The 13,405-nt window shown below is 48.6% G+C and overlaps 5 protein-coding genes across 5 annotated transcripts; 3 read left to right on the forward strand and 2 right to left on the reverse strand.

The window, feature by feature from the left end:
• Positions 1–290: 290 nt before the first annotated feature.
• PFICI_11057 (uncharacterized protein) lies at positions 291–4,828 on the forward strand (the record flags this gene model as incomplete). The annotated part of the gene is made up of 6 exons (XM_007839638.1): positions 291–2,000; positions 2,066–3,542; positions 3,888–4,049; positions 4,132–4,160; positions 4,400–4,515; positions 4,789–4,828. The coding sequence occupies 6 exons, from the start codon at positions 291–293 to the stop codon at positions 4,826–4,828; spliced, it is 3,534 nt and encodes a 1,177-aa protein (XP_007837829.1).
• Positions 4,829–4,999: 171 nt separating this feature from the next.
• PFICI_11058 (uncharacterized protein) lies at positions 5,000–5,685 on the forward strand (the record flags this gene model as incomplete). Its single annotated transcript, XM_007839639.1, has 2 exons — positions 5,000–5,364; positions 5,523–5,685. 2 exons carry the CDS (start codon positions 5,000–5,002, stop codon positions 5,683–5,685), a joined length of 528 nt encoding a protein of 175 aa, XP_007837830.1.
• Positions 5,686–6,954: 1,269 nt separating this feature from the next.
• Positions 6,955–8,950, reverse strand: PFICI_11059 (uncharacterized protein; the record flags this gene model as incomplete). Its single annotated transcript, XM_007839640.1, has 4 exons — positions 6,955–7,848; positions 7,873–8,212; positions 8,263–8,653; positions 8,728–8,950. 4 exons carry the CDS (start codon positions 8,948–8,950, stop codon positions 6,955–6,957), a joined length of 1,848 nt encoding a protein of 615 aa, XP_007837831.1.
• Positions 8,951–9,770: 820 nt separating this feature from the next.
• On the reverse strand, positions 9,771–10,203 carry PFICI_11060 (uncharacterized protein; the record flags this gene model as incomplete). Its single annotated transcript, XM_007839641.1, has 3 exons — positions 9,771–9,914; positions 9,977–10,116; positions 10,176–10,203. 3 exons carry the CDS (start codon positions 10,201–10,203, stop codon positions 9,771–9,773), a joined length of 312 nt encoding a protein of 103 aa, XP_007837832.1.
• Positions 10,204–10,543: 340 nt separating this feature from the next.
• Positions 10,544–13,349, forward strand: PFICI_11061 (uncharacterized protein; the record flags this gene model as incomplete). Its single annotated transcript, XM_007839642.1, has 3 exons — positions 10,544–12,047; positions 12,101–12,257; positions 12,308–13,349. The coding sequence occupies 3 exons, from the start codon at positions 10,544–10,546 to the stop codon at positions 13,347–13,349; spliced, it is 2,703 nt and encodes a 900-aa protein (XP_007837833.1).
• Between the last annotated feature and the right edge of the window lie 56 nt (positions 13,350–13,405).

A 13,405-nucleotide genomic window follows, 5' to 3' on the forward strand; every position in this document is an offset into this window, starting at 1 on the left:
TGCTGTAGGCGATTACTATTCACCTCATTTATCCTAGTTCATTCTTGGGATTGTTCCTAGCGGTTTTGCCTGCTTGAGAAAGTTTCTGGCGCAATTATATAACCGTGTCATTTTCTCTGGTTCTGTTGAATTGTTTGCGCATCATTAGAATTGGCAGACTTTGATAGATCGGGGCCAATTGCTATCAAGCCTTGCTTGTACGCGTCCGAAACGCAGCTCTGTAAAAGATGGGTCCCGGGAAACGAAAAGCGGAAGACTACGATGGAATTGACATGGAAAGACGACGCAAAATGGCCAGTCGGAAGACGACGACGGACAGGAACGATACGAACACACTACCATCAACGATACTTAGCCCAGATGCTACACTCGAAAGCCCAAGTCAAAGTATTGCCCAACATGGTTCCCAATTCGCTGGCAACTGTAAGGTATCTGGAAATGGAAACGTCCATCAAGGCAACAACATCAACAACAACAACAACACTATCAACCACCACCACACAACGGACCAATGTCTTGCCGACCTTCGCATCACAGATCCTCGCCACGATAAGCAGCGCATCCAGGAAGTCAAAGGCGGCTTGATCCAAGACTCCTATATCTGGGTGCTCGAGAATTCTGATTTCTGTCAATGGCTTGGCAACGAGAACAGCCACTTGCTCTGGGTCAAAGGCGACCCAGGCAAAGGCAAGACGATGCTCCTTTGCGGCATTATCGACCATTTAAAGAAATCACAAGCCGAGGGAAAGGTTCTCTCCTACTTCTTTTGCCAAGCCACTGATGAGCGCATTAATACTGCCACCTCCGTAGCGCGCGGTCTTATCTTTATGCTTTGCAGCCAAGATGCATCTCTTATGTCTCATCTCAAAAATCATTACGATCCAGCTGGCAAGGCGCTTTTTGAAGACGCGAATGCGTGGCATGCGTTATCCGAGATATTCACAGACATACTCCAAGACCCTACACTCCAGGGGGTCTGCCTCGTAGTCGACGCTTTAGACGAGTGTGTAAAAGGTCTCCCACAACTGCTCGATCTGATAATCCAAACCTCACGGTTGCCTCACACAAAATGGCTCGTCTCAAGCCGTAATTGGACGGATATTGAAGAGAAGCTGTGCGATGTGGCGCATAGGTTATCGCTAGAGCTGAATGCGAAGTCGGTTTCTGCGGCCGTGGAAAGCTATATCCAGTTTAAAGTTTCCGAGCTTACGCGGATAAAGGGCTACCAACAGGGAATCGCTAATGAAGTGCGCCAATACCTGTCATCACACGCCGACGACACTTTTCTTTGGGTCGCCTTGGTTTGTCACGAGCTCGGAAACAGTAAAGTTCGATCGAGGCATACACATGATGTACTGAAATCGTTCCCACCGGGCCTTGATCCGCTGTATCAAAGGATGGTAGAATACAATACCGTTTCGAGAGATGCACAAGCTTGTCGTGAGATCCTAGCTCTTCCTTCGACAGTATATCGACCTGTTAGCGTGGATGAATTGCAGGGTTTGACCCAGTCTGTCAAGGAAATCGAGAATCTTAGTCAAGAGGAGGTTCTCGAAGTTATCGCAGCATGTGGTTCCTTTTTGACGCTTCGAGACAGCATCATCTTCTTCGTCCATCAGTCTGCGAAGGATTTCCTGCTCAAGAAAGCAAGCAATACGATCCTAAGCTCTAGTATTGAAAACCAACAGTTCAAGATCTTCGCAGACTCTTTAGATCTTCTTAGCAATACCTTGAAACAGGACATTTACGATCTGCGCGCACCTGGCTATCCTATCGACCAAGTCAAAATCCCTTATCCCGACCCGCTGGCGAGCTCTCGCTACTCTTGTGCCTATTGGGTAGATCATCTTCAAGACGCAGGACTTGTGCACGCAAGATCAGTGCTTACCAGCGTTCCGAGATTTCTGAAGACCAAATACCTTTACTGGCTTGAGGCTCTTAGTTTGATGCACAACGTTCCTGAAGGTGTCAAAGCAATACAAAAGCTAGAGAGAATGATGGTAAGTATATAATTCTGGCATAGAGTCCTGCTAAAAGGATAAACAAATAGACTGATATCTTATAGGCCAATAATGACTCCGAGGAGCTGAAGGATCTATCCAAAGATGCTCGTCGTTTCCTTCTTGCACAGAAGAGAGGGTTTGAATTGGCTCCGCTGCAAGTCTACTCCTCCGCTCTTATTTTCAGTCCCACGAACAGTCTGATCAGGCGCTGCTTCAGCCACAAAATCCCTGCTTGGGTCAAGCTAGCACCCAAGGCTGGAACAGAATGGAGTGCTTGCCTGCAGACGATAGAGGGCCATAGGAACAGGTCAATCACCGCAGTCAGTTTCTCTGTTGATGGTAGGCAAATTGCATCAAACTCGAGTGACATGACCGTCAAGCTGTGGGATGCCACTTCAGGCAATTGTCTTCGAATACTCAAGGGGGAAGGTGCTTGGCTCATAGAAGTGCTTTCATTCTCACCAGATGGTAAACGCATTGTGCTGGGAAGCACTTCAGGCATCGAAATCCGAGATACCGACTCGGGGAATATAGTGAAAAAGCTTGACTGCCTTGTGCGAACAGTCGCTTACTCACTCGATGGCCAGAAAATCGCTTCCGGTGGCGATAGTATCGTCCAGATCTGGAATGCTCATTCTCTTGAGCTTTTACATGCATCTGACACCGGCGGTGGGTCAATAAGCTCGATCTCCTTCTCCGCGAGCTGTTTGCGATTTGGATTAGAATCATGGAATCCAAACACAACCACCATTTTCCATCTCAAGGATACCACAAGTGAATTGGCGACACTTTTCAAAATAAATGGTAAAGCAACTTCAATGGCATTCTCATCCGACGGTGGAAAAGCCGTGTTGGGTTTTGACAGTGGCGCCCTCGAAGTCTGGGACACTACTTTAGGCCAATGTGTACAACACCTCAAAGCGGACCAATGTTACATCAGTTCGGTGGCATTCTCGCCTGACTGCCTGCAAGTCGTATCGGGCTCTAGTAGAAGTGTCCAGGTTTGGGATATTGCAACAGGCCAACGCGCAAGGTCTTATAAGACCAGTGACCATGTCAACGTCGTAACCTTTTCACCAGATGGCGGACGAGTTGTGGCAGGGTCCGATACCTTTCAAATATGGGACAACTTTTTACATGACTATGAATCACTGCATGAAGGCCATGAAAAGGAGGTCATAAAGTTGGACCTATCCCCCGACCTCTCACAAATTGCATCGAGCTCGGATGATGGAACCGTCAAGATCTGGGATTCGGCCTCGGGCGATTGTGTGCGAACTTTTATAGGCCATGACGGACAGACAGGTTGCATCTTCTTCTCGCCTGATGGGAAAAAGATTGCATCGGGCTCAAGCGACAATACCATCAGAATTTGGGACATCACGTCCAACAACTGCATAGTGGCAATTCCAACAGGTCACGCGGACGGCCCACCCTTGCCCAGGCGAAAGGACAACATGTATTCAATTACTTTTTCAGATGATGGACAACACGTCAAATCAGAATTCACGGCACGAGGCTTCTATAGGGGAGACCTCCGTAGGCTTGGCTGTCAAAATGTAGGAATAAGTGGAGCGCTTCTCCACACATGTATATATCTTTGACCACCCAACCTTTGTTGGATGTGAACAACTCAACTAATACAACAACTATTACCCATACCTATCATATCTTTTCACATTGGCCACCCGGGGGGAAACATCAGCAGAGTTTACAGTATAGCTTCAGGTACCTGCATAGCGACACAAGAGGAGGGACAGGGGCATATAATCGGCTTTCCCGATAGCGGTCGACAAAATGGGTCAACCTCAAGTAACGAGACTGTCCCAGTATGGAAAGTGGCTCGATTCACTCATGATTGGATAATCTTGGACGGTAGACCAGTCTTATGGTTACCTAAGGAATTCCGACCAGTTGATGACTTTTCGGGATTCAAGGCTGCAGGATCTATGGTTGCAATCGGCACCAGTCTTGGTAGAGTTCTGATCATGAGATTCGCGCTGGATGGCGATGAGGCATTACCACTTCTCAAGGATTGGCGGACTGGTAAAAGAGAAACATGAGGGCCGTATACGACAAAATACAGTGGCTTAGCAACTGTTTACTCCTGAGCTCTACACCCCAATAGGAGCTGCTGTGGGCGGAATCAGTACTCAGGTGGGTGACCACCGGGGAATCCTCGGTGTTGTATTTTTTTTGTCTGCTCTTCTTTTTCTCTCTATTTTTGTTTATAATTTAGAATCATGTCTCAGGTATTGCCATCACTGGATAGATTTGTTGTTCTTTTGACCTTGCTTATGGCTGATTGTTGCAACTTTTGGTTCTTTCCAAGACAAGTTTTGTGGGCTTAATTCACCATACGTACATAGTCTCTACAAATTATAATTACTTGCTAGATGCGTGCGTCGATAATGAAGTATGACGGCAACGCAGATACTTTCGAGAGCACATCATCTCTTCTCGACCGCTCTCTTGGTGTGACAATGCCAAAAGTTCTTGCTAGCTCAGCCAAGTACTTTACATTATATGACAGCCTGCCATAAGACTGCAGGAACTTTTCGACCCGTTGTCTTAGATTGGGTAGGTATCAATTTCAGGCGCCTTGAAATCTTTCAGCCCGGCTGAGAGCTGAGTAAAACTTTAACATTTAAATTGATGCTACTGCGGCAGACAGCGAGGCTCCCGCTGATAAATGAGGTCTTCTTGTGTCCTAGAGCTAAGACACACGCATAACGTTGAGCCAATTAGAAATAATTGTCAGAATCTAGGACTAAATTATGCCTAGTTTCATGGATTTTCACGAGGAAGGCAACTTCTACGAGTAATATCGGTGTGTTGACCTCACTTTTCTCATGGGTATTTAAAGTCCTTTCATGTTTTCACTCACAATGAATGATCTCTTGGCCTTCCATCACAAATCTACAATGATGAACGACCTCCGAAATTATTTCTCATCTACTAAAAGTTACCTTTAAACCTCATAATCACCTGCAATAATGCGCTTCACTACCACTCTTGTAGGCTTGTTTGCCCTCGGAAGTGCCACCGCCGCCCACTTGCGCCTCCCTGAAGGTTTGCCCGATGGCCATTACTCGGGCGACGGCACGATTGACCCCAAGACTGGCTTTGCAAGGTACAAATATCTCGGGCCCATTGACGAGTATGCCCTGAGAAACAGGACCCTGGAGAGTCGGAATGAGGAGAGGATCGGTAGCCGTGATTCTTGGAATGGGATCAAGTGCAACGGACGCGGCGCTGGTGATAGCGTGTCGATTGCACAGCAGGCGTTTGCGGCGCATTTTGACGGTTACACATTCAGTAACAAATGGGTCAAGACCTTTAAGGGTTCCACGCAAGCATTGTAAGCCAAGATTGCAATCCCTCCCCCTCGTTCCCTTGTTGCTCTCTCTTGCTCCTTCTCTCGCGAATCCCATGTCTAGCAACAAATCGGCAGTGAAAAAATCATCAAGTCTAGTTTCTATCAATGAATATTTTCTGACCTTGGATACCCCTTTCTAGCGCATGCAACTATGGGGGAGTCCAGACCGTGCATAGGAGCGACTTCGAGGACAGAATGGGAGGCGTAGATTCTATTTGCGGTTCCGGACAGGCCGGTTGGTATGAGGACCATGAGTGGAAGTTGAATTATGGAAGAGACTTTATCAACAGCCAAGTCTGTTAGATTTTGTGCAGACATCCAGGTCTGGAACGGTGGTTGTGCGGGATAGGCAAGTGTATAGCCCTGGCTGGGCATATTTGAGCATTCAGACCTTAGTTGTATTCTCCATCGTCATTTGTTCCATTGTCATCAAAGTCAACATACCTCATTCAACATAGGGGTTGGTATTTTTCAGCTCTATATACTATCCGCGTTACTTTAGAATTCTTTGAAAGTCTTCGCTGCAAGTAGGTTGAAAAAACGAGTCGGCAGTTCTCAATATTGAGCAAAAGGAACTGAGCGTATGATATGTACCCTATAATATATCGCATCCGTCACGACTCCCGCCTTTGGTTTTCAAGGATCGTTGCCACAACGCCATCTCCCTTTGTGCTAACAATTTTATCAGGAACTGTGAACACGGAACAATCAGGCTCAATTTGTACCAAGGTTGTCCATCAACTCCACGTTGTCCACTCCATGAACTATTGTTCCCACTTCATATACTTCTCGTGGCGCGAATACAGCTAGTGGTCTTGGCAAGCAGATTCGACACGAAGCTGTGCCTCGATACTTGGAGCAGAAATTCGAAGAGGATGACTTAAACAATAGAAAGGACTGGGGATCTTGGCTATTTCATACGGAGCGGGCTATCTCACATGGCCATCTCACAGGAGATGTCTAAACAATGAATATCATAGTACCTTCATGGATGTTCGTAAGCACTCTAAAACTCAATCAAGACCAATCACACCTCAGATATGTATTTTTAACAATAACTGCCTGTTTCAGAGGTCCATTATGGTAGTTTTTCAATCTGTCTTTTGTTTTCTTTTGGAAAGTCGACCCAAATTGGTAATAGCTGGTGATGATCTTTTACCATCAACTCATCAGAATGTGTTATGCGAATATCTCACAGGAACCCCATTGATACATCGCTGCATTCGTTTACTCGGCATAAAGAGAAATAATGCTTCAGCATACACGAAGGATTATGCTCATCAATTATGCCTGACCATTCCTGAATTGATGACCATAATATCAATTATCGACACTATGAACAACACAAAGATGCGGAAAGACCTGGATCTCCATCGAAGGACCTACCACTACCAAAGAGTTTGAGCTCAGATGCACTTTTCTGTCATTTAACTTATAAAGACAAGGCGACCAAAATACGACACATTTAGCGTTCATGAAAACAAAGCTTGGTCTTCAAATCCAGTTGCCAACTGGTCTCTCGTGTAAATCATGTTGCAGCCCAGCAGGCTCTCTGCAGTACTCCCAAGTATTCTAACCCGTGGATCGTTCAGCATGAGAATCCAAGGCGGAAGACCCCTGACAATCTGCTGGAAAGGTTGCACCCCGTGGAGTGGAGACATCGTCAGATACATCTTGTTCAAGCACACTCACCGTCTGGGTAAGTTCAGCTGAGTCGTGCTCAACTGCGCAGTCTCCGAGGGATTCATTAGATGAGTACAGTCCGAGGTCGCTATGGCGGCATTTCTTATGGTCCTTTCTTGTTGCCAATCGCATGATCTTCTTCCCGAGTGTGGGACTCCAGAGTCTGCTTGAAGACCTTCGATGGACTGGTGAAGGACTACGACCCATCCACTCTGACTCGCTCAAGTTGGTAGACGCAAGCGGCGATACAGCAAGCTCTCCAAAGAGAGTGCTTTCTGAGGCGGAAACGGGGACACGGGGACGCATTTGGCGCGAAGAATGTAAAACTAGAGGGCTTGTGAATTGCGCAATTTGATGCTCAAGAACGCTGTCGGTCGTGGATAAATATCTCTCTGGCGGTGGGAGAGCCTGCGAAGAAGAAGAAGCCACAGAGGAGGGCGAGGAACGCTCATAGTCAGAGAAGGAGTTGCCTTCTCCCATCTCAGGCTTCCTTTGAGGCAGCTCCACCATGGATGGAATTGAGCTGAGCACAGTACGTGCCGTTCCGACCCGGATATCCTCATCTAGTAGGTTGCCGTTGTCGACATAATTGGCGACAGACGGCGTGAGTGATGGACAAGTAGAATGGACTGAAGATTGAGAGGCATGCCGTGATCTCGGTTTGGGAGGATCTGGAAGTGGTCGGTTGTAAATATCTTCCTCTACCGGGTCCTCGGGAGTTTTGATTGACTGTCGACCATCATCCACAGTTGAGACAACATCCAGGAGCTCTGGACGACCCCCCTAAGAGTCGCCCTTTGCAGCCACATCTATTGTATTTTCATTCAAGCTTGATCCTTCCGGCCCGCAGACGACCGAGTTGGTATAGGTCTCACTTTCGAAGACAAAGTCAGTAGTTGTCGATGCGATTCCTGCAGGTTGTCCGCTTTCGCTGATAGGCGATTCGCTTCCTGTAGAGCAGTCTGAGTCGATCGTGGGTAGGAGAAATCTGGATTCGGATTGCGGAATGAGGTTCAATTGTAGCATGTACTTCATTGATCTGTAATGAAAACGGAACGAAGCGAAAGGGGCGTCCTTGGGATCGATGAGAAGCCAGTCATAGTAGTTGGCGTCTTGAGGGTTCTCGACAAGTCCCCCGCTTGGTGAGCTGTCTTGATCAATACCTGATTCTGAAGATGGGAGGAAGGGATATTTTACGCGATTCCATATCTTTCCTGGTTACGGAATTCGGCCATCTTGGGAGCACGCCGCCTACGGCCTTTGGAGCGAAACACCTGGACCTCAATCATACCACCATCCTCCGCGGCAGATTGTGTGTCCAAAGCTGGCATGAAGAAGAAGTATCTCGTTTCTATACCGATCGTTCGTCCTTCTGTATCCATGCTGGTGTTGGTCCATCTCTCTCCCGGCTCATACAGAGCTCTGACCACGGTGCCACCGATAGGCTGCTGTGGTTGGGTCTTCTTTTCAATGTCGCCCAGAATCCCCCATGACGTAATGAGCGCGCCGTTCATGAACATTTTAAAGTACAGGTGGGTTGCTGGAGGTGGTGTTCGGATGATGCTGTATTTTAACCAGAACTGGTCACCTGTGTTGATAATTAGCAGGCCTTCTTATCGCGTACATGGAATACCTGTAATGTGACGAATGGAACGGACTTACCAGGCATGGACGGGACATAGACTGAAATGCGAGGGTTGGTTTTCTTCTGTCGTGCCGGATCTCCATCTGAGATGATTGAGGAGTCGGCTGCTTTCGGGCTTCCGCTGTCAGTGTCTGGCGACACAAGATGGACCGAGGATCCATCCGGGTGAGGGTACTCGGGCAGGCTCTTTGCATCGGCGCTGGCAACGACAGAAATATCTATTCCCCGGAAAATGGGCATCTTGAGTAGCTGACAAACGTTGATGTGGAAAATTTGATAAAAATGACGGTTTCGCTCGGAATTGCTGGATGGCTACCTCGTGTAATCCTGCGACCAAACGAACGTCGCAAGTAGGATTGGAATGACGAAACTTGGGTGGGTGTGTGCCTCAGGAGGCCTGAGTGAACAAACGAGGACCAAGGTGCAATGTGGTCTTTCGGCGCATTCAAGGTTCAGCAGACTGAAGGAAGTAAAAAGGACGAAGCTATCAAGGTGTTTGCCACGCCCCTACTTAAGCTTCTATGGGTGAGTTTCGCGGAAGGCGCAATGCATGCGATTTTTGAGTACCCCAATGGAATAATCACTTCTTACATACAGAAGGTTGGCAGCAGTATCGATCTTTATCAAAACCGCATTTTTCCAAGGCAAAACAAAATGACAATTATAAAGGGCATGGGCGTCTCTGGTCGGGGCCCTTTGAATTTAAACTCATATCCTGTGTAAGCGTCAATTGGACTCGTCACACAAAAGATAATGGTGCATTTTCAGAACTCCCTGATGATGTTCCCTTGTCCATTTATTTAATTTTTCAGGCTCGTTTCGGCTGTGATCAACATTTGCAACGTTGAATCCATGATACTGAAGGCATTGGGTTTATGGCGCCAAATGATCATGTTCTCCACATCATGTTGATGCCCGAACAGTACGGCACTGAAATCATGACGGGCTTGATCCATGTTCTTGCACAATGATTCTATTCCCTTCTAACAACCGATACCTCATATGTACACGTCCGGAAAGAGGTCGAAAGCGGTGTTTTTCCCATGTCATCCTATTGCAATCATTTCTCGAGAACCTTCTTCGTGTCGTCGTCCTTGTCTAACAGTCCCAAATTCCTTATTTGACCTGCAGTCGGTGCGCTGTCGCGTCCTGCAGAGGACTCGGCTTTCCTAAAAGCAGATTGGAGTGCTCTTGTTCTGGCAGCCTGTAGTGACTCGTCTGATTAGCTTTCCATCTCTAATTCCATTGGGCGCTGGACGCTCTGACCTCCTTCTTGTGGTGCAGGCACTCGTAGTAATCCTCTAGGATTGGAGCGCACTTCTTCTTTCCCGAGTCATCCTCGGCAGATGTGTTGACGACGTAGCAAGTCAGAACTTCTTGCCAGAAGGGAAAGCATCGGCCGGGGCCTGTAGATCGCGATGAGGTCAGTAAATGGAGCAATTGATGGTGGGGCGGGTGTCTTTACCTCCATGCAGACCGTAGCCGGAAGCCATTGTGAATAATGAAGCGTGAACAGCGGTGCTGGCGTTGTGCAAGAATCAATTGAGCGCCCAAGACTGTTCGCTTCACGAGATGGACGCTTGACGTTGCGACGGGATCACGGAGCTGGCCCAAGTTCAATGGTAGATTCGGGCTTTGTGGCTGCAAAAGTGGAGCTCGGGCCACGGTTCGCATCCCTGTTGTGGCGCACGGAGCTTCTTGTCCCCCAATTGACGTCGACGTGTAAGTAATAGAAGCCGAGTCGTGAATTCTGACGATTTAGCACCCGTTTTGCGTCGCAGAAGACATACAACATATCCGGAGTGGGCAGAAGATGTGCGCGGAACCTCCAAGATGTCGTCCCTCTTGTCGCCGCCAAAAGTTGTACTTTTAGCTGCCAACTTTGCTACCAAATCCGACATTGACAGCTTGACGGCCCTGGCTCTGCGATACGACAAGGTCTTGCAAAAGGAGCTCCTGCTGCGCATACTGTTGACCTGTCTCCCCGAAACTACCGAAGCCGATCAATATGTTCCACTACTGCAGCTCCTAGAATCAGAAGAATTCGAGTCTCACGACCCGCAAGAAGTCGATACTGCGTCCATCGAGGACTTTACCGATGCCGAAATCCTGAAGAAGGTCCGGAAGCTGCGACTTCGGCCCCTCAACTCGCCAGACGTTCCGGCAGCGGCAGAAGATGACCTGCTGAGCCAGTTTATTATTGCTCGAGCGCATCGCGTGGACGAAGAGGCGGGCCTGCTCACAAAGCTCCCGGATCTCATTGTACCATTCCTGGACCACTCCAACTGCATACGGACATGGATGATTTCGGCATTTCTACCTCTGCTGAGACGCAACTACGAATACTACGCGGACGCGCCAATCCCCCAGACCCTGTCGGAGTTTGAACAACTAAATGATCGGGCTGCTGTCAGTTTGCTTCTGGATCAGACTGGCGCAGGCGAGGATTTGTCAAATGTTGGCCGCGACCTGCGTGGCCTGATTGGTCCATGGCTTTACAGCGAATCAAGGTGGAAACATGAAAAAGGTGTGACGAGCAATGATGGGCAGCATGCACAGAGCAAGTCATGTCCTGGATGGGAACAGATGCTGGAGTGGCTCATCACACAGGCAGCCAGATCATGGAAAGTTGCAGTAAAGACTATTGAACAATGGGACGGCCCCAGTGATGTTGATCTGGGCGGCTTGGGATCCATGTGGTTTCAAGACGAAGAGCAAGGATACTTGGAGTCGAGGTACGCCCGGGCTGCATTGGCAGCTGCATACTTGGTTCCAGAAGCTTCAATCGAAGCTCTTTCGGGCGTCAATACCATTATCACCAAGGTTACCGGCCTGCTGGGCGAGGATCCGACGCCCACTCTCCAAGTTGCATCGTCCCTTCTCTCGCCCCTCAGCGAGATTGCCAATGAGTCCATTATATCGGCAAAGAATGCTACATTTATGCGCAACGACTTATTAGAAGAGTCCAACGTCCTAACAGCGCCAAATGAGCTATCTACACAAGTTCTACATGCACTGAATCTCAGTGCCTATATTCTCACAAAGGCAGGGGCGCCTTGCAGTATTCGCAGAGCTGGAGAGCTGGCTTTCCTTCAAGACGAAAGGGAACAAAAGAGCGAGGCGTTAAAATTCATTGGTACTTTGCGCGACAACGCAGCCAAGGCAGATGACAAGTATTGGATCAGGGCACGCAATGAATTGCTGTGGCTACGTGATTGGGGTGCTGAGGAACTAGCAGATTCTGCTTCGTCTCCGACCAAAACCCACGGCGTGTTTGGTCAAATTAGCAAGGAGTACTTGGAGATTGAATGTCTCAAAGCCTTCTTGGCCAGCGGACGTAAGCAAAATGCTCCTACCTACACAACTACGGATGAGACTAATGGCTATTAGGATATTCTCTGGCAAGGTCGATATATGAAGACTCTTACGAAAAGATTCTCTCAGAAAATGTGCTCGAAAGCACTATCGTAGGCGCAGCCATGAACGCGTACGATAATGCATCGAATCCCAACCGCACTCGAGGTGGATTACTCAAGTGCGATGACATGTAAGTTCGTGCGTGTCTTCATATTATCAACACAGCTGACAGTTACACAGTGTCCATGAATTTCCCAAGACACTTCCTCCAAACAGCCCGTCTGCCAGAAAAATCGAGGCTCTGCTTAAAGCGACCCACGGCCTGAGCACCTATCGTCTTGCTCTCAAGCAAGGAGAGCCTTTCACGCCGGTTGTCTTGCGCGTTCATTCAGACCCAGTATCAATCATTGGCAAAGTTCTGGAACAGAACCCCAAAAGCTACACCAAACTACAAGCTTTTCTCGAAATAGGCGCCAACATGGTGGAGGCAGGTTTATTGACACCAAAGGCGTCTGAGAGGCTCTCAACACCAGTGGAGGATCTGCCCACCCAGCAATCAATGGTTGAGAAACGAGTGATATCCATGTGCATCGATGCTGCACTCACCGAGGACGACTTTGAGACCGCATATTCATATGTCGTCAACCGTCTGGCAACATCAGGAACTGCACCTACATCAGCCGATGAATATTCCTGGAAGGCCGCACTGCAGGCTGGTAAGTACCGCCGCACCGCGCGTACTGTCCGTCCCACCCATATCGGTACCTCGAGTGGCAATCTCGATATTCGCCACTTGGAGCAGCGCATAGAGTGCCTATCAACAGCATTACGTATCGCTCCTCCCGATACGCTGCAAGAGATTCTCAATGTCTTTCGCCGCTGTGAGGAGGAGCTGGATGCTGCTGTCAAGGCCGAAGAACAGCAGGAGTCCGCCTGGGATGACCAAGGAGACGTTCAAGCCATGCCCGGTGCGTTTAGCAGCACAGTACCAGCTGGCGTGGTCAGACACAACAATACAAGATCAACAAGACAACAAGAGGAAGCACCAATGTCCTTGTTTGATCTCTCAAGAGCCACCATGGCTCGCGCACAGCGTAACCTTCCTGCGCTCTCAAGCCTGCAGCGCAGCGAACAACACGGAGCAGAGCATGCATCCGAAGAGGACGACAGTCAACGAGTCCGAAAGAGAGACCAGCTCAGAGAAGCTGCCGTGGGAACGTTGGCATCCGGCGTAGGCTGGCTAATTGGTGCACAGCCCGTACGACCTCAGGACAATGAGTAGAAGAGATGAGATCGTGGGCCATGCCTACGTGTGATGATTGTAACGATAGCCCTGCA

The sequence above is a fragment of the Pestalotiopsis fici genome (genome assembly GCF_000516985.1).
Source record: "Pestalotiopsis fici W106-1 unplaced genomic scaffold PFICI_Scf_8, whole genome shotgun sequence".
NCBI classification, from domain to species: Eukaryota; Fungi; Ascomycota; class Sordariomycetes; order Amphisphaeriales; family Sporocadaceae; genus Pestalotiopsis; species Pestalotiopsis fici.